Source organism: Tinamus guttatus, unplaced genomic scaffold, assembly GCF_059628265.1.
Source record: "Tinamus guttatus ecotype Peru unplaced genomic scaffold, ASM5962826v1 Tinamus_guttatus_pri_ptg000125l, whole genome shotgun sequence".
NCBI lineage: Eukaryota > Metazoa > Chordata > Aves > Tinamiformes > Tinamidae > Tinamus > Tinamus guttatus.
Window position 1 is genome coordinate 2247053 of NW_028288659.1, and position 27625 is coordinate 2274677.

General features: G+C 37.0%; 1 protein-coding gene across 9 annotated transcripts in view; it reads left to right on the top strand.

The window, feature by feature from the left end:
• ERC1 (ELKS/RAB6-interacting/CAST family member 1) overlaps positions 1 to 27625 on the top strand; it is a 263972-nt gene that overhangs the window by 111413 nt on the left and 124934 nt on the right. For all 9 annotated transcript variants that reach the window (XM_088521600.1, XM_088521601.1, XM_088521604.1 and 6 more), the window contains one exon: positions 18356 to 18491. In XM_088521600.1, coding sequence (XP_088377726.1) covers positions 18356 to 18491 — 136 coding nt within the window. The remainder of the gene's footprint in view (positions 1 to 18355; positions 18492 to 27625) is intronic.

Below are 27625 nucleotides of genomic sequence, written 5' to 3' on the forward strand. Positions count from 1 at the left end.
ATGGCACTGCTGGTTGCCTGGCTGCTGCTGCTGCTGCTGCTCTTTGGGTCTGCTGCAATATGCTTTTATATATATATATGTATATATATTTAGATTAAACAGAATCTAGTTGTGTCACATCTGTCTGTGTGTTCAAAACTTGTCACACTGTTTATGACCACAGTCCCAAGCAGGCTTGCTGCTCCCCGCCATGATTCACATTTTGCAGAAGCTGTTGCTTTTCATTGCAATGTTCTGCTGTGGTTTGGGTCTCATCACTGTTATCAGTTCTGTGAGAACCAGCTAAAACTCAAGTACTCTAAAATGTATCATTGACAGAGGTCAGCATTGCCTCATTCCTACATCTCTCTGTGATTATTATCCTGCAGTGAGGAGGTGAAAATAGGGTGTCTGGCATATGGCCACCACAGTATTTATACAAGTAGTTTAGACCCCGATGTATCTTTATATGTGATTTTTTTTTCTCCAAATACAGTAACTGACTAAAATGAGACTGGAAATTGAATTCAGTTGAGTTGGTCCTCACTATATGTGATAGATATTACTTCTAAGGAGATAGGGAATCCTCATTTTTTTCCTGCAGATAAATTGACTTTGTTTCATTGGGAACAGTGGAATTGTCCAGTTTGGGAATATCATCAGTCCCGCTAAGAATAGATGCACATGGTGACTATTTTAAGAGACAGATTTTAGGGAGTTTTCCTAAAAATAATTCAAGGATGCCTTGTTCAAGGTGAAACTGTCAGCTTTTTGATGTTAACAGCCACAAGATACTCCTTGTCTTAAGTATATCTGAACCAAATATTCTTAACAGTAAATAAAAGATTCAGAAGTGTAGGATGTTCTACGGAGAATGGTGAAAAACGAGAACAGCAGAAGGGAGTATCTTGTTCTGAATGTCTATTAGCTGATGATGTGTTTGTGTAGTGGTCTGTGAAGGGTAGAGGGAGAAATTAACTGCATGTTCCAGAAGCTTTATTATTTTCTAGAATAGCGTAAAGGAAGCAATGCTATTAAATTATACCCTTTACTTTTCTTATGTCAACAATTTGAAGTTTAAATACTTATTTTCAAACAAATATTCTATCTTCTAATTCCCTTCTGCTTTCCAGTTGGGTGTTTGTGAATAATTTTTAATAATTTAAAAATAGAATTCCTTAGCAAGAAACACATCAGTGTATGTAAGTAATTTAAAGTGAAATTGAGTTTATTATTTTCTTTTAAAGAGGTGTTTGTGGCATCCTTACCATCACAAGGTTTAAGTTCATCTTAAGAGGTGGTATGATTGTAATTCCATGCTATCATAAGGGAAAGTCCCCGAAAATAAATCCAGCTCTGCTTCGGGCAAAGGAAAAAATAAAATAATTAAAGTATTGAATAAGTAAGTACAAAGATTCACATCCCCTTCCCTAGATTAGCTCATAAATTAAGTGAATGTTAAGACTCTAAAGCTGATCACTCAAAACTTACAAAATTGAGATCATAATGTAGTGTTAATTCAGCTCTCATCTCAGCATGCACTGTTTTAAAGTCTTTAACCATATGACATTGTTTTTCCACCCCCAAAAAACTGTATTTTCTTGTGAAGAATGTGTCAGAAATTGTGTCTCTCTCAAAAAAAAAGAAAAGAAAGGCTGAAGCTGACACCTGTCATGGAAAAAATCAGCACAATTTGTTAATATTTGGCGGAGTAACAAGCTACTGAGAACAAGGGCTTGTAATGAAAATAAGAAGTTGTCAATCCTGTAGTTAGTACTTTCACCTCCATCTCTGAGTTCACAAATTTATCATATATAAGATTTTCACCATTTTGGAGCTGAGAGGCAGAAATATTTTCTTTGCAGTCTTGCTTTACCTTCATACAAAATGAACATAAGTCTGAAGTCTCCCTTCTAGATTCACAGAGGAAAAAGTAATACATTTCATATCAACATAGCTACTCTAAACAGCCAAGAGTATAAGGAATATATTTAGAAAGAGATTCCTATTTTTTGGGCATCTTTATTCACAGGTATTTGGCTTAGAACATCTGAAAGTATTGGCTTCTGAAACTCATACTTTTGTTAAGGAGCCTTAGGTTCAACACCTAAACCTGCTAAACACTTTGAAAACATTTCTCTTTATATCTTAAAAAAAAAAGGGGGGTGGGGATGGAGAAGAGAGAGAGTGCCAGTAATTACAAATCCCTTTACAAAGAGTGCCAGATTGAAAAACATCACAGTGATTCTATGATGACTTCTCAATCCATCCTCACCCTTTTCATATGATAGGATATCCTTTTTCCATTTTGTCTTTAGCTGTTCTTTATTTTCCATTCTCTCTATTTCCCTGTGTTATTGGGGAAACTAAAACCCTGTGTTACTGCAAACACAACTATTTAGAAAATAAGCTCGGGCAACCCTGACTACCATACGGGAGATCTAGGCCGTGTTAATCCCCGCCTAACGACTTGGAAGGGGATACATGGAGACATTAAATGCAGTCCCTCGCTGTCAGGGGAGCTCAGAGGCTGGCCAGGGCTGCCTGTCTGCGTGGCGGGCGCAGCGCGGGCAGCACCAGAGCTGCGGCGGCTGCGAGGGGCTGCGCTTGCTCGGCGGGGAACAGCGCGGGACGAAGCCGCGGCCTCCGCGCGGCGCTGGCGCTGGCTCCTCGCGTGCCTGTCGCTGCTTGCTTGGGCCTGCTTTCCGCCGGCGACGCTCGCTGCGCTGCTCAATTTCACTGATGCGGCCTCCTCGGCCCCCGCGCCACAGCGGGCCCACGTGTCCCTCCTCACAGGGGCCTGTTTGGGGCGCCTGACGCACCTTTAGGTTTTAAGCAACAGCCCGTTTCCCAATTTTCTTGTATTCTTAGTGTACTTACAAAGGATGCATTCTTTATTTCTCCTTGGATAAGTGTTAAAATTATCCTAGATTCCTACTTGCTATTTTTCTATATTTCAAACCTTTATAAAGAACATGAAAAAGGGGTTAGCAATTACACAAAGCAATTTTTTTTTTTAAGAATTTAGTCTGTAACAGAATGAAGGTGCAACAATACTTATTCTCCATACAAATCTAATGCAGCTGGCTAAATAACGCTTCTGTATGGTAGAGAATGTTGCAAGTAACATCAGTGTAGCTCTTCAGATACTGTTTTGCCATCATGTTGTGCCAGAAAAAGAGGTTACTTTTAATGTCAGTTGAAAGAAGAGGATAGTTCATTGAAACTTGACATGACTATCCTGGATTCTGTACCTTTTTTTCCACTGTTTTGCTGAAGGAAATATTACCATAATATCATCACAGTGGAATTAGGACCTACAAAGTATCCCTGAAATACAAAATGTGAATTATAAACCTGCCATAATCTAGATTCAGAGAAGAAAGACAAAGATCCAATTTTTCCTACCTTATTTGGTCCCATATCCAGCCAAACAATTTTTTTCTTTCTACTGTTCAGTAGGAAAGTTTGCTTCGATTTCAGTCAGAATTGTTCCAGTTATCCACTTTTCTGTAAGAAATAACTGAGGCTTTTGAAACATTTCGACTTGACTGTACAGTGAGAGTGTGGCAATTTTGCCTTTTGAAAGTCTCATCTTTCCCAAAGTCCCCATATAACACAGCCTGTACAACAGCTATTCTTGAAGAACTTGAGTTGAAGAGTAGTGGTTTAAAAGACAGAGAAAATTGTCTTTACACGGCTTCAACTTTTATGCCCACAATACACTTTTAAGCTGTACCTTACTTTAAAAGTGCTTCTAAAATACACGCCAGAAATAAGGACTTTAAATTTTGTTTACATACTTACTTACACCAAAAGTAATAAACTGTATAACAGGTCATCTATTTGATAGAAATATTTTTCCTCACACCATATTCTTCCTGTAGGTCTTTATGTAGTGAAAACCTGCCATGGGAGATGTAAACTTACATTGTCGAAGCCAAATTGGCATTTTTGGCAGGAATAGGACACTTACTTTTCCTCTCACCTGTTTACTGAAAAAAGAATGATGTTTAACATCAGAAAAAAATTGTATATATGACTCTTATCAGTGAAATTGACAGCAGATGCCTATGAAAAGATATTGGGGATACAAAAAAGCAAAAAGCAATAATGAACCTACAGGGCCTCATTTTACACAGGAATGTCCAGCATTTTGTCCTAATCAAGCCTGCTCTTGAACAATATGTTGGAGAGAACTGTCAAATATATGCCTGTTTGGTCATTATTGATTTTAGATTGCACCTTATATGGGAGAATTAAGACAGCAACAATGTAGGCAGAAGGGTATACTGCTTTTATTTGTTTGTTTTTTTGTTTTGTTTGGAAAGATGACTTCAGTGTCAAAACTAAGAAAGTTGAACTTTAGCTTTGACCAGATGAACTACAACTTGAAGACTTGATTCATTTTTTTTTCTCCTCCTCCTATTAACTTCTGACAAGTCTGAGTCATTAGCAGTGTAAGTGATAAAATATCTTTTTTACTTACGGAGAGAAATGTAGGCCCCTAGGAAATGGCCCACAGGAACACACCAGAATTCTTGCTTCATGTTAGCTAGTCAACCTCCACATTTTCAAATCCCTGGTTAGGATCCTTGAAGAAATATACCTGCTGCTGTTTTGGTATAAATCCAAAGTTTTAAAAAGTTGATTTATTCCCCTTTTCAAGAACTGTTATGTATTGCAGATTATTTTCTGCACAGAAAGTATCCTATAAGGTAATGGTGTAATCTAATTTTAATGCCCTTTTTCTTTTTTTTATTAGATGTCTGTAAAACAGGCAGCTCTCTGTGTTTGTGAAGAGTTATGTGTCTCTGTGTCATTACCTAACTTAGATCTGCTTGTTTTGCCCTGTATTCTTAAACTCTGTTATCTCTGGACACTGTTTTCACAAACTCTTAACTCTTTCTCTTTCGCATCTTCTTCCTGGATTTGCTGCTTCCTTCAGCTTCACCTCAAGGTCAGTATCAACTTTTAATAAGGGAATTTACTGGACTATTGTGTGTTAAACTAAAATTGAGTTCTTGCAGAAGAGCACGCATTAAATTACATGATCCATAAAATTAAAGATTTCAGATTTGGTCCACTCTGTGTAGGAGGGTGGGTTGGATAAGGTGCACAGAATAAACTTGGGAAAGCATTTGTACCGAAACTGCATAAATCAAAGTTGTAACGCCCTGTTGAAGGGAAGGGCGCTACAAGGGAAGGGAAAAGACTTACAAATGAAGGCCTTCAGAGAGCTGCAGCGTCAAGAAGCTAAGCAATACAGTTAAAATATTTTTGTTTTATCTGTTGCTTTCAGAGGCAAAAAGTTTGAACTTAATCAAATTCTCTTACACGTACTGTTGAGTGCAAATGGAGTTGCTTTAAATGCTAGTCGTCATACTTTGTTAAATGTTGAATTTTTATCACTGCCTCTGTGTCTGAAACCTGGCGTGGTGTTGCAGAACTGGTTTTGGTGCACTTTGAGTTTTTGTGAAGCAACTATTGGGTGCTGTGAGAAAGGAATCGAAGTTAAGGCATACATGATCTAATGATCCACAGTTACCTCTAAAAACCTCTGAAATCTATTAGAATTCCTGTCTTTGGTGATAAAGTCTGTTTGGGAGATATCATCTCTGACTTCTGGAGAGGGAATGATTCTAATTGTTTTGAGCAGCATCTTTTTCCCAAAAGCCACCACTTAGTGACGAAAGTTCTGATTTATTGGTCAACATCTGGCTTTTCTGTTCCTGATTAACACTGTGAAAAATGTCGGGGTGTATGGAATCTCTGTTGTGATGCTGCTGCTTCCTTTAAATTGTGTGAGCGTCCAGGCCTTGGTTTGGCACAGAAGTTGCACTTGTGGCGTTGGCTGGGTGTTTGGCTTCCTCCCGCAAACTGAAAAGAGATTGGAAGTTAATCATATTACTGGTCCATCAATATCTTCTGCATTCATTGTGTGGTATTAGCTTACTTGCTTGAGAGAGAAGGGCTATCCTTGAACATCCCTCTTTTTTAGATCTCAGAGAAGAGAACCTCCAGGAAGCTTTTCTATCATGCGAGCTATCTCCCATGAAATACGTATCCTGTCTTGTCTTGCATGAACAGTAGTTGTATTGTACTGTGCCTTTTTGGCCAATAATGTCATAAAACTCATAAAATGTCCCTGTCAGAGATACATCTGCATCGATCCATATGGCTGTAGGGTTTTATCAATACAGGCACCTATGGCGGATAAGAGAGGGAGCTGATTTGAGGGTGTTGGGGCTTTATTTTTTTTTTTCTGAAAACTGTTTTTTTCTGAAACTCTTTCACCTGCCAAACCATCCATCATTTTTATTTCTATCACATAAAGCATATTGTAAAATGTGGCCAGAAAAGATACAACTGGAGTTTGTGTCAAAATTTGTGTTACAGTGTTAAAAGTGCCAAACGTTAAAATTTTTGGAGAGTTATTAATAAGATATTAAAGAAATTGCCTGTTCTGATTGCGTAGCTTGTTGATTAGTTTCATTGATTTTTAGGATAGCCAGCTGCTGAGGTTTTTGTAAATGCGCTGAAATAAGTCCAGAGTGTAAGAGAATAGGTGGAATCATTGCTTTTGGAACTGCAAAATCTATGGGCCAGAAACACAATTAAGAGGATCTCATAAGGACAATCAGAAAAACTACAGAGGTTGTAGTTCAGCTTCTTTTCTTTCTATACTTTTTATTGCTGGCTGGCTTACTGAGAGCTTCAGCATATGAAAAAGTAGCTATTCCCTGAAGTTATGTTCTTTGTTAGAAGCTGTTATGAGAGCCATAACGTTATTTTTCTCTTAATGGTGTAAAGGTAGTTAATATTTTAGGAAATATATATTTTTAGGGAAAAAATATTTTTTCTCTATTCCAAAAAAAAGGGTGAGAAATGATGTGAAGTATATCTGTTCTCAACAAGAATGGTTTTGTTTACTGTAATCAGAGCAAAACTTGTGAATTTTCAGATCTATCCGTTAAGTCTCTCTCATTGATAGTCAGTGAACCAGAACAAAATTGTGTTGTCTGCATCATTGTTATTATTCTGACAGGTACTTACTGTGCAGAATTGTGAGTGCTTAGAATGAATGTCTTAAGGATTCATAGTAAATAAAAAAACTCTCAGAAGGTATGGGGATTAAATCAATTTTCCTTAAGGAGTTGTGGTAGACCTCTGTTGATGACAGTTTCACGTATAGAACTATCTAATGCTGAACTCAAGAGAGTCACAAAACCCAAGAACACTCTTATGGTGTCATTACCTGCAAAAACAGAGAACTACAAAAACTCTATAAAGTGATATACTTACAGTTCTTATGTGCATCACAAAAGATGAGAAATTTGGCAGGGCTATTATTGCTATAAAATAGGAAAAGCTAATGAGCTATAGAAATCCAGGCTGACAAAATAAATGCTGTAGTGAGCAACAACATTTAAATTAGCTATATCAGTACAGCAAAAGCAGGATTTCTAAATTCAAAAATCAAATAGCTTAGCTGTTTCTTTTTTATATATTTAATTTATCACATTGCTATCTCTTGCCTACTGAATAACATGATATTTGTCTACAATTTAATCTTTGTAATATAGCACTGGAATGCAAAAAGGTGGAACTGAAGTGGGATAAGAATAGGATACTTCCAACTGTTAGGTTTTCTAATAGCTTACATCACGTGCTTAGTTGTACTGTCACTTTGGAAGGAAATGATTCACATTTTGAAATAAAGAAGTTTTCTGGCATCTTAGCTATACCAAAGAGAATAGAGATGTAATAGGAAGCTATATATGCATACAAATATTGTAAGCCTATTGTAGGGCCAGTGGTGTGTGTCCTGATAAAAGCCTGTTATGAGTGTCCTTGTAAAACTAATTGTCAGTATAGCAGCTCCAGGATATTATAGCCCTATAAAATCAAAGTAAAAACACAATGCTCTGTGAGGGAAGTATTCTCTCTCTTTCTCTCTCTCTCTCTCTCTCTTCTTTTTCTAGATTCTTAAATTTCTTATAAACATCTGACCCTTAAGGAGATGTTTAAAACATAGCAGCTTGCTATAAGAAAATGATGAATAATATTACACAACAAGATGAAAAAAAAAAAAGAAAAACAGGGGACATGTGGCTCGCTCTTCAGTTTCATGCCTTCAGAGGACTGTGGTCTTCATTTGGCTGCCGTGCTGATTTTCGAGCACCTCAGGGATTGATCAGAATATCTAATACACGGAGTCAGTGGTTAGTTTTAGTTTAGTAGAGCCAGATACTTTGTGTTCAAAGGACTTTCCAAATACATTTCCATAGTCATCTCTAAAAAATAATGACTCCATAACAGTTATTTTCTACTTAGCATATCTTTGCTTTTATTTTACATAGAGCAAAAATGGCTTTATGGAATTCTTTACATAAAAAGTGCATTCTACTTGCAAAAATTGTGCATTCCTTGTGAGTAAGGAGAAGTAAGGCATCCACAAGAGAGGGGAACAAGAAATGAATTGGAAAGAATTTTCCTTGGCTGCTAAGTCTGGGCTGAGAATGCAATGCAAAATACAGCTGTGACTTTCTTTAAGATTTACTTTAGGTGATTATCAGAAGTTTCTTTCTTCATGCAAAGTGGAACCTTTAGTTTTTCTGCCATGAGTCCTTTTGTTTTTCTCTCTTATATCAATGCATCTTAACACAGCAAAATCATTCACGGATGTACAACATGGCAGAATTCTCTCTTTTCTTCAGTCTTCTCTCATTTCTTTCCTATTACCTGCTCGAATTATTTTTATTATATGAGACAATGATGAGTTGGTTTTCTTTTTTGCAGTTGTTATTGCGCTGTTTTTGCCACATGTATTCACAAAGCTTGCAGTTTTCCAGTGGGAATTGAGATGTAGGTAGCATTAGAAAGACAGATGATGGAATATGGCACTAAGGGGTTATGTGTATGTCAACAAAATGCTATGAATTCTGAAGAGTTCTGAGTAGGATACTCTGAGGGATCAGAGGAATCCAACAGTTTTCTTTTGGGGATATAACAGAATTCAAATAGTATGATAATAGTATTTGAAATATTAAAATACAACATTATTTAGTATTCATTTAAAAACATCCTTGTTTTAATATGTCCTAAAGTTAACAAATTATCTAGAGTGCCATCATCACAAGATTAATTGAAAATGTCGTGCAAGCTTCATGGAACATTAAAGATTTTGACTCAGCTATTATGTGTCAGATCCCATTTAGTCCAAGTAATAAAAAACAAAGGTAATATTTATTCTATGACAGGTAAATTATGTGCAAAGATATATTCAAAAATTGGTAGATTTTTATTTCTATAAAAACTATAAAAGATGGCTAGGTTGAATTTTAGTTTCAGAAATATTTTTTATAGCTTACATACTGTAGTAAAAACAAACACACTGGCCCTTACTACGTGGCTGTAGTGTGTGTTTATGGTTTAAGTTATTTATTGAACATTTTTGTGTAAGTGACATCACCAAAAATATAACAGACCTTGGGATCAACAATAATACCATAGTTATAGAGAACTCGTTGACCTTCTTGAAAGTCTGGGAATGTATGAGGAGCTCAATACACTCTCTCCCTCAGTTCTTATTGCTAAGGACTGCTTTCAGATCACCCGGCTCCCTGAGCCTAGAGGGGAGAGTCCAGGTGAGGAAGAAATAATCTCATATATGGAAGACCAAGTTAGGGACCATTTAAATAAATTGGAAATATGTAGGTAATATTTAGGTTCATGGTGTCAAATCAAATACATCCGAGTTGTCGAGGGAGTTGGTTAATGTATTTGTGAGGACTCTTTCAAAAGCTCATAGCTGTCAAGGGTGCTTACTAATGATTGCAGAAGGGTGGAATATTGAGTCTTGGGCTTCCCAGTGCGAGAAAGACATTGGGACACTGGAGTGAGTACCGTGGTGGGCCAGGGAGATGTTTTGGGGCTGAAGCACATGCCTTACAAGTAGAGGCAAGAAGATTGGGGTACGCTCATGCTTAAGAACAGGAGCCTTAGGGGAGACTGTACCATCACCTAAAAGTACCGTATGAGAAGGTACAGAGAAGACAGAGACTGTTCTCAGAGATGTTTCTGCCTAGAAAGACCAGAAAAGCTTCATTTAATCATGCCGACAACTGGCAGTTGAAAAGCTGGAGCACTCAGTGCCCTCCTTGACAAAAGATGTCAAAAGGCTCCCTTCCAACAGGAAGTTGACATAGAGCCACTGTGCTTATAGGCACAGGTTCCTACTCACCTGTGCCACCCAGCTCCTTTTCAGCATGTAAACTTCAGACTACTCAAAACTGTGTGTTTACTGTGGCTCACCAGATGGTAATAGCTCTAAAAGCATATGTTGTCGTCCCTAGCTTCAGCATCAGTCCAACTTTGAGCTTCAGCAGTCCCGCTGGCACTAATAGCGCTGACCAGATTGTTTCTGTTCTGGATGCCAGCAAAATTCAAATTGTCTGCAAACTTCCCATTGCTCTTTTAATGCCTTGAGGGGTTCATACCATGTTTTGCAAAGTCATACAAAGCTGGGAAGTGAAAGAGAGTCAGCTTTACTAGTATGATAAGGGTGAAGCTATAGTCATCCAGACTTCAATGCAGATGCTTTCTCTCTGAAAATACCTTCTTTTTAAGGCATCTCGTATCACACCTCTCTCTACAGATGTCGTGTTAGATGCCTTTTGCTTCTTTTACCAGGCTTGTCTTTCTGGATAACAATCCTGGTTATATACTCACTTAGTTCCTGCAATCTGTTAGCAGAATAAGAGAACATACGTCTTAACAAATCTATTCGCTAGGCACCAGGAACAAATATGCCAAATATTCTGTTTGGAAAGACATTCTAGTCTGTGTTCCTTACCAGAAGTAGGTCTCCCTGTGAAAGTACAAGAATAGAGCCATATGTATCCCATCTCGGATTCCCATGATGGTCAAGATGCTGGAGCAAGGTACAGTTTCATGGTCATGCTAATATTGCTTTTCAATTATCACCATCATTTTGCTTACTTTTCCCAGTATAATCTCTGACAATCATCAAGGCTAGTCTTGTCAAAAGGGTCAGATTTGACACCACTTCTTTATAGCTAACAGCATGAAGAGTTGCCATTCATCTCTATAGAGAGGATTGATCTAGAAGATTCTTCTCGAAAACAAGCTTGCCTTTAGGAGATAAGCTAAATTCTTTTTTTTTTTTTTTTTTGAGCATCCAGCAGCTTAAAAAAATATTAGGTTTTAACCCTGAAACAGACTGTTTAATATTTTTTCAGAATGGTCCTGTTAGTCTTTGTATTATTTTCTTAGAGCTACTTTGTACTTTTTCTTTTCCCGAGGAAGACAAGACTCCGTATGTTCTTGCATGCATATTTTTCTTTTGTATCAGAAATCCTCTTCTTCTGAGTTGGTACATTCACTACGCTTTCTTTTCAGAGCTTAGCAACTTTCATTAAAGGCTGCAATTCCAGTTGCTGTCAGCTGTTAAGGCATAAAGAATATATGTAGATTCTTTAGCATGCAGTATTTCAAAACGACAGGATTATATTCAACCCACACACCCAAATTCAGGACATTTTTAGGAGAGGAATTTTCTCTATTGATAGTTTGTTCAATGTATGCTGTAAGATAAACATAAGCTATTCTAGCAGGTTTTTTTTTTTAATGCTTTACTTTTAAATTATTCTCCCTACAATAACTTAGTTTTTGTTTCAGGGCCTGATTTTTTACATTTCCTTTTTTTAATCACTTATTGTATCAGATATTATTCTAGAGGGATTGAAAAGACTCAATATCCTTATGAAAGAAACCGATTGCTGTGTTTTCCTGGGTTTTTCGTTTTGCTGCATTTTGTGGGTTTTTGTTCTTAGATCACAAAAATGCCCTGTGCAGCCTCAATAAGATGTCATTCATAAAGAAGATTTTATTGCTGTTTAGAAAATACTTTCTTCAGCCAAAACATGCAGGTCTCTGGAGCGGTGAGTAACTAACTGGCTATGTGTGATCCATTCACTGGCTCCTGCACTGGAGTTCAAGGTAGAAGGAATAGCACCTCTGGGAGCTCTGCCCACACCAGTAGGGCCAAATTCAACTAACGCAGCCTGTAGCAGGGAGAAGAAATACGCGCTCAGGCCTAGTCAATCATTTCACAAATGTCATTTTTGGCTTTGCAGCTGTTTGCTCAGTGAACAAAAGGAGAAGAAAAAGCACAGCAGAACAAACTTAATTGTTGAACTACTGGATGTTTTTACTAAGGTCCATAAATTCTTAGTATTTTCGTTAGTAAAGGAACAGCCATGTCAGTATCCTACAGCTTTATTTCAAGGTTTCACCTTGAGTTTATATTTTTAATGTTCTTAGCTTCCAAAAAGTCAAAGGCTACAAGGTTTAGGGTTAAAGGTTTCATTTCTAGTTGAATTGCCATCAGCTTTCAAAAATAATTATAGAACTTCATGTGTTATTTACTTGATACTTATTCTATGAAACCTGATTTTGAATTACACATCAATTATGAAATGCAGTAATTTTTCATTATTTTCATCAGAAAACTTGTTTCCTAGTAAGGAGGAAACAGAGTTTAAACAGTTGGGGAGCTGCACATTAATTTTAAAATATGATAATGGGATGAATGGTAGGTGCAGGGGATTAAGTCTACAGATCTGGAACTGTACTAGATCTGGAACTGTACAGATCTGGAACTGTCCTTAGTCAAAACGTGGTGCTCTAATAGTTTAACTGAAGCTTTTAGAGTGTCTTGTTTTAGTATGTTGCATTTGGCCTTGTCTAAAAGTGAATTTTTGATTTGCTTAGTCTGACATGGACTTGTTGTACTAAAACAAAGAATTGCTGTATGTTCCTGCTGTTAATCCCTCAATTTTAGCCAGTTTGTTAAGGAACCTTTTTCTCTCCCTCCCATTATTTTGAGAATACTAAGATAACATTTGACTTCAGCAGTGTTTTTGTATAGTATGGGTTCTGCCTCATGGCCAAAGAATAGCCTGATCTATTCTTTGTTTTCATTTGATTGAGGGTTCTGAAGAAAATCTTATTTCTGAAATAGATTAGTTTGATAGAACCTTAGTGCAGGGGACATGTAAGCTTCCATCCTTAGCAAAGCTTCTCTTCCTGTTGCTGTATTTATTATGTACCTTAGTCTAAGTAAAGCACTGTTGATGCTGTGTCATCTCACTGCATCATGAGGAAACTTTTTTTTTTTTTTTCCATAAAAGTGTTCTTTACAGTTGGCAGTATAACAGGTCATTCCAAGAAACCATATTTCACAAGAGAAGCACTTGTAACATTCAGATTTGGTATTTGCAGTTTTGATTTCTTAGTCTTCTGCTGGACTGTGCAAGTCAGAGTTTAATACAAGAAGATGAAAAAAAAAATTAACCTCCAGTTAGGCATTGTATGGCTAAATATGGGATGGTGCCGTATTTGATACTTGTCACCCATTTTATCTCAAAGAATCTTAGCCCTGAGTTAGCAGCATTGACATACTCGTAATTAAAGAGGGTTTCAGGGTAGTATGTTCAGTACAGGTTTTATGTATTGCAGGCTGGTCTCTTTTGCTAGTTAGGACTTGCCCATATCTTCTCATAAAAACATACCACATAGCATTAATAATGTTACCTATAAACTTTAGGCATTATTAATGAGTCGGGTGATTCTGTCTGATTCATACTCTCTTGTATGGTATTTTCTTGTATCTTCCCATCGTCTGGTTCTGGAAGAAAAAAATACTTTTGCTTTGGCTAGAGACGGAGATGTGCTGACTGCATCATGTGTGTTTGGTGATAGCGTGTGCATAATTCTTGTCACTATGGAAAGTCAAAGACTTGCGTGAAGTTGAGATCTGCTTCCAGTTTTTGACTGGTGCAGCTGCTGATTCAGACACTGTTAAGCTACTGTTCCCAAAATTTGGGGCAGGCTCATTTCGCCTGCTGTTTCTAGTGCCCTCCCTTGCTACCTCCAGTGCTGCTCTAAACACACTTTGGTTTAAAAGACCGATTTTCTTAGGCTTCAGGCAACTAAGTCCATCGTCCCCATCTCCGAAAGCCCCTTTGGGACTCTTCTGGACTCATATGCAGCAGACCAATTAAATGTTCAGGATCCATTAATGTTTTCACTGGCATATGTTACCTTGTCAGAGAAATGTCGCGCAACAGTGACAAACAGGATAACAAACTGAGGATAGGTTGTGGGAGGAGAGACTCCAAAGGAGAAGTGCTAATTGAACGCCTGGGTTTGCCAGCTGCCCATCGCAACCAAAGCAGCACCTTGGAAGAGTTTTGCCTGTTTGCTACCGCAGGCGCAAAGTGGAATGGGCGTTATGAGGTTAGACTGAGTGACTTGAAAAGCATTATGAAATCTTTGTTTCTTTTAGTTGGTAGCTTAAACCATGTGCCATTGTTTAATTTTATTATAATGTTAAAGGACAGTGTAAAATTACTTAAGATGCTGAGATTGCCAGACTGCACCCAGCAAAATGAAAGAACTCCAAGTAACATATATTGGTTGTAAATGAAATGAAGTAAAATGAAAAATAAGCTGTCAACATCCAGAGTGACTGCTCCTTTATACATAAATGAACAGAAGGTTAGAAGAATCCCATGGCCTCTTCTCTGTTGGGTTTTTATTCCTGATATGATTGATTCTGCTGAAGATTTGTCTTCTATTCACAGCAAAGGAATGGATGCATCAGCCATGCTAAATTCCTTATAGATGCTTAGCAATAAGCTATTTCCCTGATCCTATTTTTTTTCTGTAAGACAGAGAACTTGGTCCATGCAGCCTTTGGTGCCGTGGCTTTGACTGTCAGTCAGACACCCAGTTGTGGTGATGGGACTTGGATGTGGTTTGATGTGGTCCTTCCCTGGAAACAGAGCCAACGCGTCGCTTATTTAGCTTGCTATCGTCACTCTCTTCTTTCTTGAGGTTAAACAATTAGATTTTCAAGTGCTGCCATTATTCTCTGTGGTTGGGTGATGAACCACAGGTAAAGCAAAGCAAGTTTTGAACTAAAAGCTGGAGCAAAACCTCTTGGGAAAAGGGCTTTCCCTTATTTTCAGTATTAAGTAGCATTTATTGGAAGCAGTTCCTCTTTGAATTCTTTCTGTTATGATTTTCAAAATATAAATATTCTCCTTTGTGTACGAGCACTACAAAAAATGAAGTCTCAGCAGTCTCTCAGGACTACAAAGTGCTTGGAGGTCTTATTGGATGATTTTATGTGTTATAAAATCTAGTACTGTATTTGCAATTTGAAGCTGAGGTAATAAGTACTTCATGGCATACAATTTTCTTTGCAGTTTTGCAGTGACGTTTCTTTAGCTGCGCGTGTATCGCATCAGTTCAGCTTATGCCACAGAGCAGAGCAGAGCAGGCTGTAGAGCAAAAGCTTTAAAACAAGTGAAGTTTGTCTGCCCGTAAGAACGAGTAGCTGCAGCAACAGCCGATCGTCCTGTGGGTGGTGGTAACGCTACGGCAGGAAAGCCTGGAGCTCCCCGCCATCCCGCTGACATGGCTCGCCGAGCCTTTCCTTTGGAACGGAGAAATATTTTCCGAGTACCCAAGTCAGATGACTCAAACAAGCTCTTTCTACTGCAGCGCTCAAGATCTGTGCATATTTTTCTGGTGCTTGTATTCCCTGCTGAATTACAGTATGTGTGTATACATTTTATCTTGAGGGTAAGCTTCTCATGGTCGTTGGACAGTCGTATTTGGCAATGCATTGTACGTGTGTACTTGGGTTAATATAAAAATATTGTTGTTTAGGCACACAGCTGTGAAAGGAAAGCCTATTAAAAATATAATTATAAAATTCAAATTTGATTCTGCGTATTTGCAGTAGACATTTTATCACCTTTTCTTTTTCAAGAGCATTTTAATTTAAATTACCTCAGAAAAGATAGTGAGAGGAGGATAATAGCTGGTGTCACTTTAACATGAAAATTCGCATAAGAAAAAAATTAACAGCTATATATGGTGATATGCATTACGGTAAAATATAATAAGATTAGTATTAAAATGCCAAAAAATGTTCTCCTTAGCACTGAATAAATTAATTTCTTTAAAACTTTAATAAGTAATAGGGATTATAATGCAATTAATCTTAATGAGGAGGAAAAATCTTCCAAAGGGCTTGCAGGTAATAAAGTGAATTAGATCTCCCCTTCCCCCGCCTTTCCTTTTTTTTTTTTTTTTTTTTTTTTTAAGAACACTTGATGGTCCATTGGTTTCTATTGTTTGGATTCTTCTTCCCTTATTAGAATTATTTAAAATCTGAAGCCCTGTCATTTTAAAAGTTTTTCTTGCTTCTTATGATTATCTTAATACAGGTGTTCAGCTACACCTCCTCCCTCTAAATTCAAGAATTTGACAGAGAATTGGAAAGGTTTCTCTAAGCAATGTAGCTAGCTTTCATTGGGGGAAAAAAAAAAAAAGAAAGCTAAAGTCATAAAAGTTAATAGTTATCTTTAGTGTCTAGTTTCCTTTTTAATTAGAAGTCTGATTTTGATTCCACTTAATTTTCTCTAGTATATTCCAGTCTACCAGTACATACCATCACATACTGCTAAATGGAGAAAGATTGAGAAGATTCGTCACCCTTGAACGCCTATTTTTTTAGGAGCTGTATCTCAAAAATACCATGTTCTGAAAATTTGGTCTAGCAATATTCTAGATATTTTTATTTTCTACGTCGCCTCAGGTGTACTTTCTTTTTGTTTTACAGTACAGATAGAACAGTGTACCCTGCAAACTGAGGTAGTGCCAACATATTTCCGATAAGTTGTTTAATCACTGAGTGAGTCTGCTTTCAAACTGGTCAATGCATCCCTTCCCAATAGGCAGCACTGGATTAGAACAACTTAACAATTATACTAATTAAATCTAAAAAGCATCCTGAGTTGTTGGATCAGCTGTAACTCTTGGAAAAGGTAGTTAAATAGGCCCCCTTTTTTTGACATCATCAGGAAAGGACCTTCCCATTTTTATTTTGTAGAAATATAGAAGAGAATCTCTGGAGGTCATCAGCACTTTTTCTCAGTAACAGACATTTGTGTAGCACCAAGGAAAAATTGTCATCTTTGCAATTATGTCAGCTCCAGTTGGCTTATTTGTGAAAAACAGATCTCAGTGTTGAATTTGCATTTCTTGAAAGAACTCAGAGCACTGGCTGGCCATATGCCACATAATTTGAACATATATATTATAATGAGATATGTTCTTGATTATACTTTTGTTATGAGCTCTGAAGAAAATATCAAAGCAATCAGAGTTGTTTGTTATCTGTTCTAAAAGCGTTTGTGAAAGAGAAGAAGAGTTCTTCCATCTCTGTATAGATAGCATACCAGATAGGAAGCTGGTGTATCATTCTGCTTCCTAAACGGTAAATTAAAGAGCTGTCTCTACTACTTGCATGATGTTTGGGGGGAAATCTTGCAACCAAAGAATCTGTCTTTTATTCCCAAGTCCAAGCTCCAGATATAATTACGGAGAAAAGGGCTGAGGAAGCAAGGCTAGCCTGTTTTGTTTTGATTGGACTAAAAGTTTAGACTTAAGTTCTGTGTGGTCAGGAGGCTGAGATTAAAGGGTCTGTAATTAGATTCAATACTCCATGTGTCTTAATGCCCAGAAAGGCCAAACCCTGTCTGCAGGCAACGCTAGTTGCCAGGATCATCAAAAATAATTCATAGATGCAAGTGAAAAGGAAATTATGCACGCTTTCCGAAATAGCGTTTTTTTGTTTTTGGTTTTTCTTTTTTTTTTTTTTTTTTTTTGCATGTTCTGTCTTTTTTGTTTTTGTAGAAAGAAAGAATAGGAAATCCCTCAAAATATCAAGTAAATAAGCAGAATTTGAGGTTTCAAAGAAATATTTTTTGTTCTGAAAACGTCTTGCCTAAATGTTTTAGATAGTGCTCTGCATTCAAGATGTGTTTGATTATTTTTTCTTTTTAATCCTCCTGCATGCCTTAAATGACAAACAGTAATACTCGAAGCAAAATAAACTGTTAGATTTGTAACTTCTTTTGTGTATGCGTGTGTCCATGAACAGAGAAAAGATTTTTATGTAATTCGTACCACCTAGTCACAAGAGGGCAGGTGTGTCCTTTGATTATGGGTAAATACTAAATAACCATTTTAAAGGGTTTTGTTGTAGCAATTCCATGTTTAAGGTTGATAGGGACAAGCCAAACAAGGGGTTCTTTAGGTTGTATTGGCAGCTGAGGATGACATGGGTACTTGGGCAGTTTGTGGGGCAGTTTGGGCTGCCGCAAAGCTGATCGCACTGGGGGGTTCCGCTCGTCTGCAGGCCGGATCACAGGCCCTGGCGCTGGTGTGCGGTACCCCCTGCCCTGCTGCTGACTGTTGTGCTCTTTTCCAGGCAAGTTAAAGATCAAAATAAGAAAGTAGCAAATCTGAAGCACAAAGAGCAAGTGGAGAAAAAGAAGAGTGCACAGATGCTGGAGGAGGCCAGGAGAAGAGAGGATAATCTCAATGACAGCTCCCAACAGCTTCAGGTAACAGGAGAAGCAGGATGAAGCCACTCTGGGCTACCTCCCTCTCTGCTCTGCCTCCTCATTTAGTTCCACAGCTGTTGCATATGGAATTTGATACTGCTTGTTTAAAAGGTGAAGGCTTCAAGGATAGCAGCCTCTCAACTTCTTTTGTAGTTTACTCCATTTTTGTAACAAGAAGGAAAAAAAAAGGTTTAGCTGTCAACTCAGTTAATAAAATGAATCATTGAGATAATTTTATGTCACAGGCATTGACATAGGCATGTCGTTTCTTTCCTCACTGCTGTTCTAACAGTCTTTTTCTGTAGCTGTTTTGTATATTTTCCCAGCTGTTTTTACCCTCTGTTGCTACCTTTGCTTCAGTAAATGAAAGATAACCAAGCTGATATCAGTAAGTATTTTTATAGTAAATTGAAATTATTATGGGGTAACCGGAGGATCATGTGATTTTGGTGTTCACGCAACATTGTTTGACACTGAAGCAATGCGCTGCCTCATGAATTCTAGATATTCTTACTATTCGCTTATTTTTGAAATCATAATATGTTGCTGCCCCACAGAGTTAGCTGATTCCCTCAAATCGACCCAGACAGATGAAAATCAGCAGTTTGTGATATTCCCATGCTTTGTCAAGCAGTAAGTTATCAAGTGCTGTCATAACTGTGTTAAACGACAGTATTGACATTAAGCAAAGATACAGTAACACTAAGTAAGAAGAATGGATGTTTTCCTGTGATTTCTTTAATTTACAAAAATAACTTTCTGGCCAGAGAAAATGAACATAGAAATATTTTTAAATTATTTTGGAAATCTTAACAGAGCAAACCTTTCTGTGGGTATTTTCTTCACCCTAGGTTAAAATCCTGGTTCCTGTTGCTAGCTACATTTGATACTACAACTATAATAAAGACATAGGGTAAAACGTAATAGTTCAATAGAAATGGCAAATCCCCTCCTTGATTCAAACAGACACTTCTTTGCTCTGTTCTGTGGGATCCCAGTGGGCTGGTTTCAGCTCTTTAGGAACTTGCAAAGAACCACAGAAACACGTGTCCATGTGCAGTGCTCTCAGATGCACTATTTTGCGGTTTTCCCCCTCAGTTCCAGCCCTGTATGTACAGTGCATTGAAATGGTTAAGGTCTAAGTGTACAAAATGATTTCATAAGTACAGATTCTTATAAATGACTGGGATGTGGGTATTCTACATCTGCTCATAGGTTTTGTGGCTGTAATGCTACAACAGTCCACAAGGCTCTAGTTATGCAGCAGCTGAGTTCAAATAACATGATAGTCCTTGTCTAAGTGAAGGGTCTTTAAAAATTTCTAAAAATAATGTAATATTTGGTTAGATTTCTAATCGTATTTGTATAAATATATATTTTATGTTGTAAAAGGTAAGCAGTACTTGACATCTGATATGCAATTTTGTACATACTGTACAATTTATACCATTGCGCAAGATTATCTTTTTTTTTTCAGGTTTTAAAAGGTACGATTTTCTTTACTTGCTTTTTTCTGCTGACTTTATTCTTCCACTTTTCCATTTTCCTTTCTTTTACACAAATAGAATGTACTGGAAGAAGCCTGAAATTTGTTCTCCCGATCCTATTATGAGATTAAAATTGCTCATATACTTTTTAGAAACAGTAGATTAGGTAATTTTTTTGTACAGTTGTGCATAGTAATGGACAGACAATAATGTTCTGGTAACCGATAGCTTTAAGCTCTGTTAGAATTATTCACTTTGAAAGCTTATTCTTGTATAGACTCGCGTGTCGTTTTCTGGTATTTCAGTGATTGTACAGCTGTGGTGGCAGTAGTGAGGCATCTGTTGTGCAGAAATTAAGCGGCAGGATAAGGAATAGCGCTGCTTTATATTAGAGCTGTTTAAGAATTATGAAGTCTTTACAATGTACTATCAAATTCTTTATTACCAAGTATTTGCGCTATTGAGATATAACGGGTATAAAACAATGGATAGTATAGTTACCATAGTTTTCCTGTAAATATGTATTTTTTCAATTTCAATTTAAAAATAGCCAACTTATATCTAGAAACTAGAAAAGATAATCTTCTCTTTTGAAGAAAACAAATTAATTGGGTAAATTTTTCTATTTTCGGCAGTTAGTTTATTGTGGATTTGCAGTCTAATATGGAAACTAGAGTTGAGAACAGAGATGACAAGGAATATATTTTTCTCATTACCTTTTGTCATTTTGTTTAGCTTATTAGAGCCAAATGTATATTTTTGTACAATAGTATATGCTTTTTTCCATTCTCCTTATGTTGGGTTGTGTTCTGCACTGGTTTCTTCAGTTGGAGAGTTACTTTCAATATAATTTTACACAAGTATTTATGAGATAAAAAAAATACTAGCAAATGTCTGAGAATTGAAGAATTTAATATCAATACTCAGCGTTGAAATGTAGAAGTTATCACAATATTAATATTTCTTGATTTTCCCTAGTGCTTTCTCGCTTTTGTGAACATAATTGTCCCGTTTGGGTGGGCTCATTTTTAGAGAGCCTTTCCCCATATGCAGCGCAAGGCTGAAGGGAATGCTTTCATTCACAGATGAAAAAGGTCTTTAGGCTCTAATGAAAATATCAGGGTAAGGTAAAATATGGAGTGTTTAATGACAAGTGACAGGTTCAATAAAAGCTCCTTCCTTTAGTAGAGCTCTCTGCTTATAGCCTCCCTCTTTCAAGGACTTCAACATTTTGGTTTCCTGGAAGTAAAATTTACCCAGTACCACATTTCAATTTGTTAGTTATGGTGACCTGTCTTCTTCATAGACTCTAAAGAGCACTGCCTTCTAATTGATTTAAAAAAATAAATCAACCTGAGAGAAAAACAGATTTTTTTTTATGCAACCATTGTTGGGTTTGGGGTCAGGACACACAAGCACCAATTTCAGATAATTTTGGTTTTGGTGGTTTTGGCTGGAATTAATAAGAAGGCATTATGAAATGCTTAAAAATATATGATCTGCATGTTCCTCGGTTGACCGTCTGCAATCCAGTCAAATAAACACGGTCCCAAGCACATATTCCACTCCTCCTCTCTGTGTCCCTAACAGGCATGTGGTTTCTTTCTTCCTGAGTCCAGTAACAAAATGTTCGTTTATTCAGAGAGCTCCGATGATGGAAATTTGGTATTTTGGGGAGTGGGGGAAGAATGAAAACCATAATGTCTCAATTCTAGTGAGCTGGATAAATGGGTTTCCAAATTTGTCTTTTCCTCCTGGGTTCCCTTAAAACCACAATTCTCCAGAGATTTGAGAGGTTAACGAGTGTCTGGTCTATAAACAGGACAAAAAAAAAACAGGCAATTGGACTGGAATAGAAAATTTTTGCTTGAAGTAACTGAAGCTTGGCTATTGTGAAAATGAAATTATATTCTATCATGTCCTAGAAAGGTAACATTTACTGAAATTTCAAGAAATTTGAGTGGGTACTTGGAACATATATATGAAAGGCAGCATGCATATTTTCTTACCTAACAGTCCAGCATTTCTAGAGTTTTTGGAAGAAATTTTCAGAATATTTTGTGGCATGGAGTTGTCTACCACTGTATCCATACTGCAGCAGGTATATAGCAATCTCTAATTGCTGCTGATGAGCTGTATCTCCAGCACTGGTGGAAAATGCATTTAAATTCTTTAATGAATAGCTATAACACCAAATAAAAATGTTCATTTCTTATACACTGAAGATAATCTAATGTGTGCTTCCCAATCCTTTTATTATATGCAAGCGGACAAGTCTGTGTTGCCTTTCCTTGTCCTTATAGAATTCCTGTATCTTGTTGAGCATTAGATAGGAAATACAGCTTTGGAGTGGAAAGAACTGAATCTTCCATCTAATCAATTGTGCAGCATTTTTAAGAAAACCTTTTCTTCAGTAACGTCTTTACTGGGACCCCAACCAAGCTAGATAAAACTGAAAGATAGCCAAATGACTTCTCATCAAATGAATTTTCTGAATCTGTTATTTACCAGAAACTATTTCACATGAGACACCATAACATGTAGACCCAGCCAGTGTAACCCTAACTCAAAAATCCGGTCTTAAATTACTTAAGAATTTCATACTCACATGCTGTGGCTGAATTTTGAGATTAAGGTGGCTGAAGTTTTTTGGCCTGATATCTTTGTGGATCTCTCCATGAAGAAAGAGAAAATGAAGCATCTTCCTTCAGCTGTCAGTAAAGAAAGTTCATGTGTCCCTAATTAATTATAAATTTGACTTCAGACAATGTATACAAAACCACTGAAGAAATCATCAGCTACAGAGATTCATTAGTGTTTATTTTGCAAACTCTCTGGGGAATCTGGAAGTTGATTCTTTCTGTCGTGTGATACTGATAATGGACAGGAGTTTGGAGAAAAGTGGCAATGTTGTTATCAACATCCAGATCATGAGTTAGTGCAGGAAATGAGTCAATGAAAAAAATTTTGGACTTCTCCAAACCATCTCTCAGTAAACAAAATCAGTTAGATTGAGAGGTCAAGCAGTTGGCAATGAGAATGTGGAGAAGTCCACATTCCACATTACTCAGTTCTTTATGTATTAGGAGATCTTTAAGTTAGGGAAGTCCTGTGATCTAGCAAAGGCCTCTGTCCAAACTGTAGAAATGACAGTCGTGAAAGCTCAAGTAAAAAGAGGAAAAAATAAAAAGAAAGTAAAGGCAGTAGTTGTACAGGAATACTCAGATTGAGTTTTAATTTTAAATATCCCAAAATTGTGAAATAATAGTAGTACAAGTGAATATTTTGGTAACACCGTTATAGGATATTTTCTTTACTATTTTTTATTCTCTTTAACTCGATTTCCACAACTTGAAATTTGATATGCATAATTAAAGGAAAGTCACAAAATGAATACTGCAAATTATTCTTTCATAAGCCTTAAAATATATAACCTTGTTGGCTTGAAAAAATCCTAACTTCTTGACTATCAAAATAGGAATATGTTTTCTGGCATGAAAATATGTTTTATACTTACAGGGCAGTAAAATTTTGAAAAGATTAACTTTAAGGAAAAAATGTCCCAAATTAAATTTCAAGATGTCCTTCCCAGTTTACTAGGCATCATCTGCTTTGAAGCAAACTGCACTAGCTACACGCTGTTATATGCTTTTCTGGGAATTTCAGGTGCTGAATTGCTGGGTGATTTCTCTTCCACTATGACCACTGCTATAGCAGATCCCAGCCTTGCCTGTCAGTAAGTGGAGCATACTTTCTTTATAGTCTTTATCCCCCTTGGATAGCCCAGGTCAGCATGTGAAGGCACATAAAAGTGTCAGATGCTCAACAGCAGCCTGGCTGGGTTCTTCTGCTTCCCTGTATCTATAGGTTTTATTCCAGAAAGTAACCCAACATATAAGACCTCTAATTTCTCTTAGAGTTCAGATCCATCTTTCGGAGTTACTCAGATCAAAATGTTCTTTCCCTCTCCATTCCTGTCTGGATATTCATCAGGCATTGATTACATCAGGAAGTTTTGGCCTTTCTGGTATTTGGCTGTCCAGTTCTCTGTGCCATCCAGCCTTAGAGGTGGCATTATTTCTTGAGTCCAAATAGGTACCATTGTCACCTAGTCAGGCGGCTCTGATTTCAGTGGGACAGCCACGTCTAGGACACCCAGGACCTGCGGACAGAACCCCATGCCATAAAGCACTAAGATGGTGTGAATTCACTTTGCAGTTCAGTTTTTAAGAAATTTGTTAGCTTTGTTTGAAGGGGTAGCTTTTTCTCTGTCAGTCATCAAATTGTTCCATAGCTCAGTAATAAATTGTTCCATAGGGAACTATCATAGTTCCAGTTCTTGATAGTTAAGTAAAAATGTGAGTCTAAGTTCACGCATGATCTGGATCAGATTTGTACTGTCTCTTCTCCCAGTATCACGTTGAACTTTTACTAACAAACATGTAACCTGTATGAACAAGTGTAAGGTTTAAATGACAGTCATACATCACATAAATCTAAATGGAATAAATATATATGCACATTCTTCCTCTCTTTTGCTTTAGACTGGACACAGTGGGTGGCTAGTCAGCAGTCTGGAGGCGAACTGACCCCCAAAACCTCTGTCAGATTTTGTGACAGATGTCTATGCAGCAGAAAGCAGGGTATATTAAGAGATGTAGCATTCTAGTAGACATTTTCATTTCCTTATGTTTTTACAGTATGTTATAGAAAATACAGTGTTCCACAAGCATCTCTTACTTGGTGAGTTGCAATTTTCATATAGTGTGTGCATGTGTTATAGACACAAGCAAAGGTTTAACCGTGACGTGTGCCTGAAGAAAAAGACAGCTCTTGTACTTGTCGAGTTATAACTCCACATGCCAAAAGAGCTTTTCCCAACTTTCCTGAGTACCTGGGAGAAGTTCCAAAATGATGACCTTTTAGTGAAGATTTTTGCAGCTTACAGAAACAAAGTTCCTTTGTTGGGGTTACTTTTAATTCTAACCCTTTTTTAAGGAATTAAAAATTCCTAATTAAACATTCCCGGATGCATCTGCTTACATAAAGTAGATAGACATTCTGTGGGTGATGAAAAGACAGCCCCCTTCATGTTCGTATTTTGTAATTCAACAATTAAGAACAATTTTCAGATGTATGCATTTGCCATGTTCCTTAGTGGAAAAAAAATTTAATGTTAATTTAGTATTTTGATTTTTTTTTCATTTAACATCACAGAATTGGAAAGAAATTGGATTGGAAAGAAATTCTAATCCACTGAACAATGGAGAAATATTGTATAGTACCAAAAATCAAGGTATCATACAAGCTTGCAATATTATGAAATTGTGTTCTCATGTAAAAAATACACTATTGGTTTTCAATCTCAGCAAGACAAAAGCGCACCTTGGCAATACACGCAAGAGAAATGAGCTTCTAAATACAGGTTAAGGTTTCTTCCATTTTCTCTGTCGAAATCATAAAGTGCAGCTTTATTCCAAAGAATATCAGGAAGAATTACTAACAGATTACTAGAAAAATGAACCCAGGAAGGTAGGAAAAACATCTGGACAGGCAAAAAGGAATGAACTCTAACCCTGAGTACCACATCTTCTCAGAGGAGGTCCTATTCTCGGGAATATTAGTCCTACCCGTCTCTCATTCTCTTACTAGTAGACCTGCTGGACTTTGCAAAAAAGTAAGATTCGCCATTTACTAGGTGAATTATAAAGCTGCATTATAAAGCTGTATGAGTGTTTACTCTGGTCTCTTTCGAAAACCAACTTTCCCAGTTGTCCATGCAGAAATCTGCGGTCTACTGTTCTTCAGACCTCTGCATACAGATAGAGTATGTGAATGTCCACTGAAGCAGTGCATATTTACCTTGACATTTCTTCATTTTCTTCAATAATCTTGCGAAGTTAGTCATGAGAAAAATGTGGTGACAGTCCTAGCTCCAGTTTCAGCAGACTTTTTTTCTGATGAATATTTACAAGTCTTGAAATCTGTTGTGGCTCATGTGTTCAGTGTTGCGTGTTGAAGCAACAACAAAAATAATATACTTTGAGTGGAAAGTGGATTGTCTCAGGGATTTCTCGTAGCTCATATGTATTATTTGGTTGTGTTATTAAAGAGGAGACAGGTTTTTTCTCCATCTGAAATATAACATAGATTTTTGAAGATCAGCATATATGGCCTTGTTGATGGATTTGATATGACAGTTCTTATAGAGTCAACGTCTGTCATTTCTAAGTAATCAATGTTTCTGACATTAAATACATTGTAATGGAATTGCCACCTTCGTTATTTGATCAGAAGAGAGCACTCCTTACAGAATACTTGTTGCTGTAACATTTACAGAAACTAAGCGTGAGAACAGACTTGACATTTAGAATGGATCAGTGTATCCCTTGTTAGACGATTAGCCATCTGCTCTATTGATTTTCACTTTATAGTTTGGTTTACTGTACATTCATTATGTTCAGGTTTGACCTAGTCACTGCCTACACGTCTTTAAGAAACCTGAGCTGTTCAACTCTGTCTTCTTATATAATGTAAAAATACTGTGCAGTTTCGAAAGGATAGCTGGAAAAAAAATCCTAAAATTAGCTATTTACAACTGGAATTAGGCAGCCTCCCAATTATCCTGAGATTTCCGTAACTGCAAATTGAGATTTGTAATGAGAGAAAACCATTATGAAGCTCAAGTTTTTAAGAGAGGAAAGGGGACTCCTTACATCTTAACATTCCTCTGTGATCCATCAGGAATATTATTCTCCAGACACACTTTCGCCAAGCCTTTACTATAGAAACATTAGGTGTCAGTGGAAGATGAAACCTCCTATTTGTAGTCCGTTGCCTGCTTGGCCAAGAGGAGCACTGGTGCCCTTTATGATATGCCAGAAACTTAAGTGCTGTGAAGACTGGACAGCTGAATGTGTGCCAACAACCTTAACCACTAGATGTTTTTCACAAGGACTTTTTTTTTCAAGATTAGTATCTGAGTTCAAACTCCTTTCCTAAAAACTGTCAGAGAGATTAATGTAACTGTTGACAACATAGTGTGGTTCCTGTGAGGAGGTCTCTCCTGAGAGCAGAAAACATTGAGGGCTAGATTTAAGCAAAACAATGGGAGTACATTCAAGCAGAAAAACAGCTTCTCCTCATTTTGGTGTTTTATTTCTTGGGCTTGAGAAATGGCAATAAATCTGCATTTTTCCTTCTTCTGTTTTTCTCTCTCTCTCAACTCTTTTTTTTTTCTTAACTGCTGTGTTGAAAATTGTTTCTAACTTGTATCTTCTCTGTGATTCTCAAGAACAAAAATGTCAAGTCAGCTACAGGGCACTTCTGCCCTCCTTGCTGTTAAAGCTGGTGCTCTGCTTTCTTCTTCTTTTGGCCAATAGATGAAGAAAGGTGATGGGGTGATGCTGTGGATCTAAAGAGAAAATTTGGAATTCATATATATAATTTTAATGTATGTTATATGCATATATAAAAATACATGCACACACAGAGATTTTTTTAATTCTATTTCTATGGGAACAAGTGCTTTAACATGGCCTTTAAAATGTTTCATATAATTGATTTTGAAGTAGTAACAACACTAATTCCGATCATTCTAATTCAGTATTATTCCCTTCTCTTCCTTAGCAAGTTGCCCAGATTGCT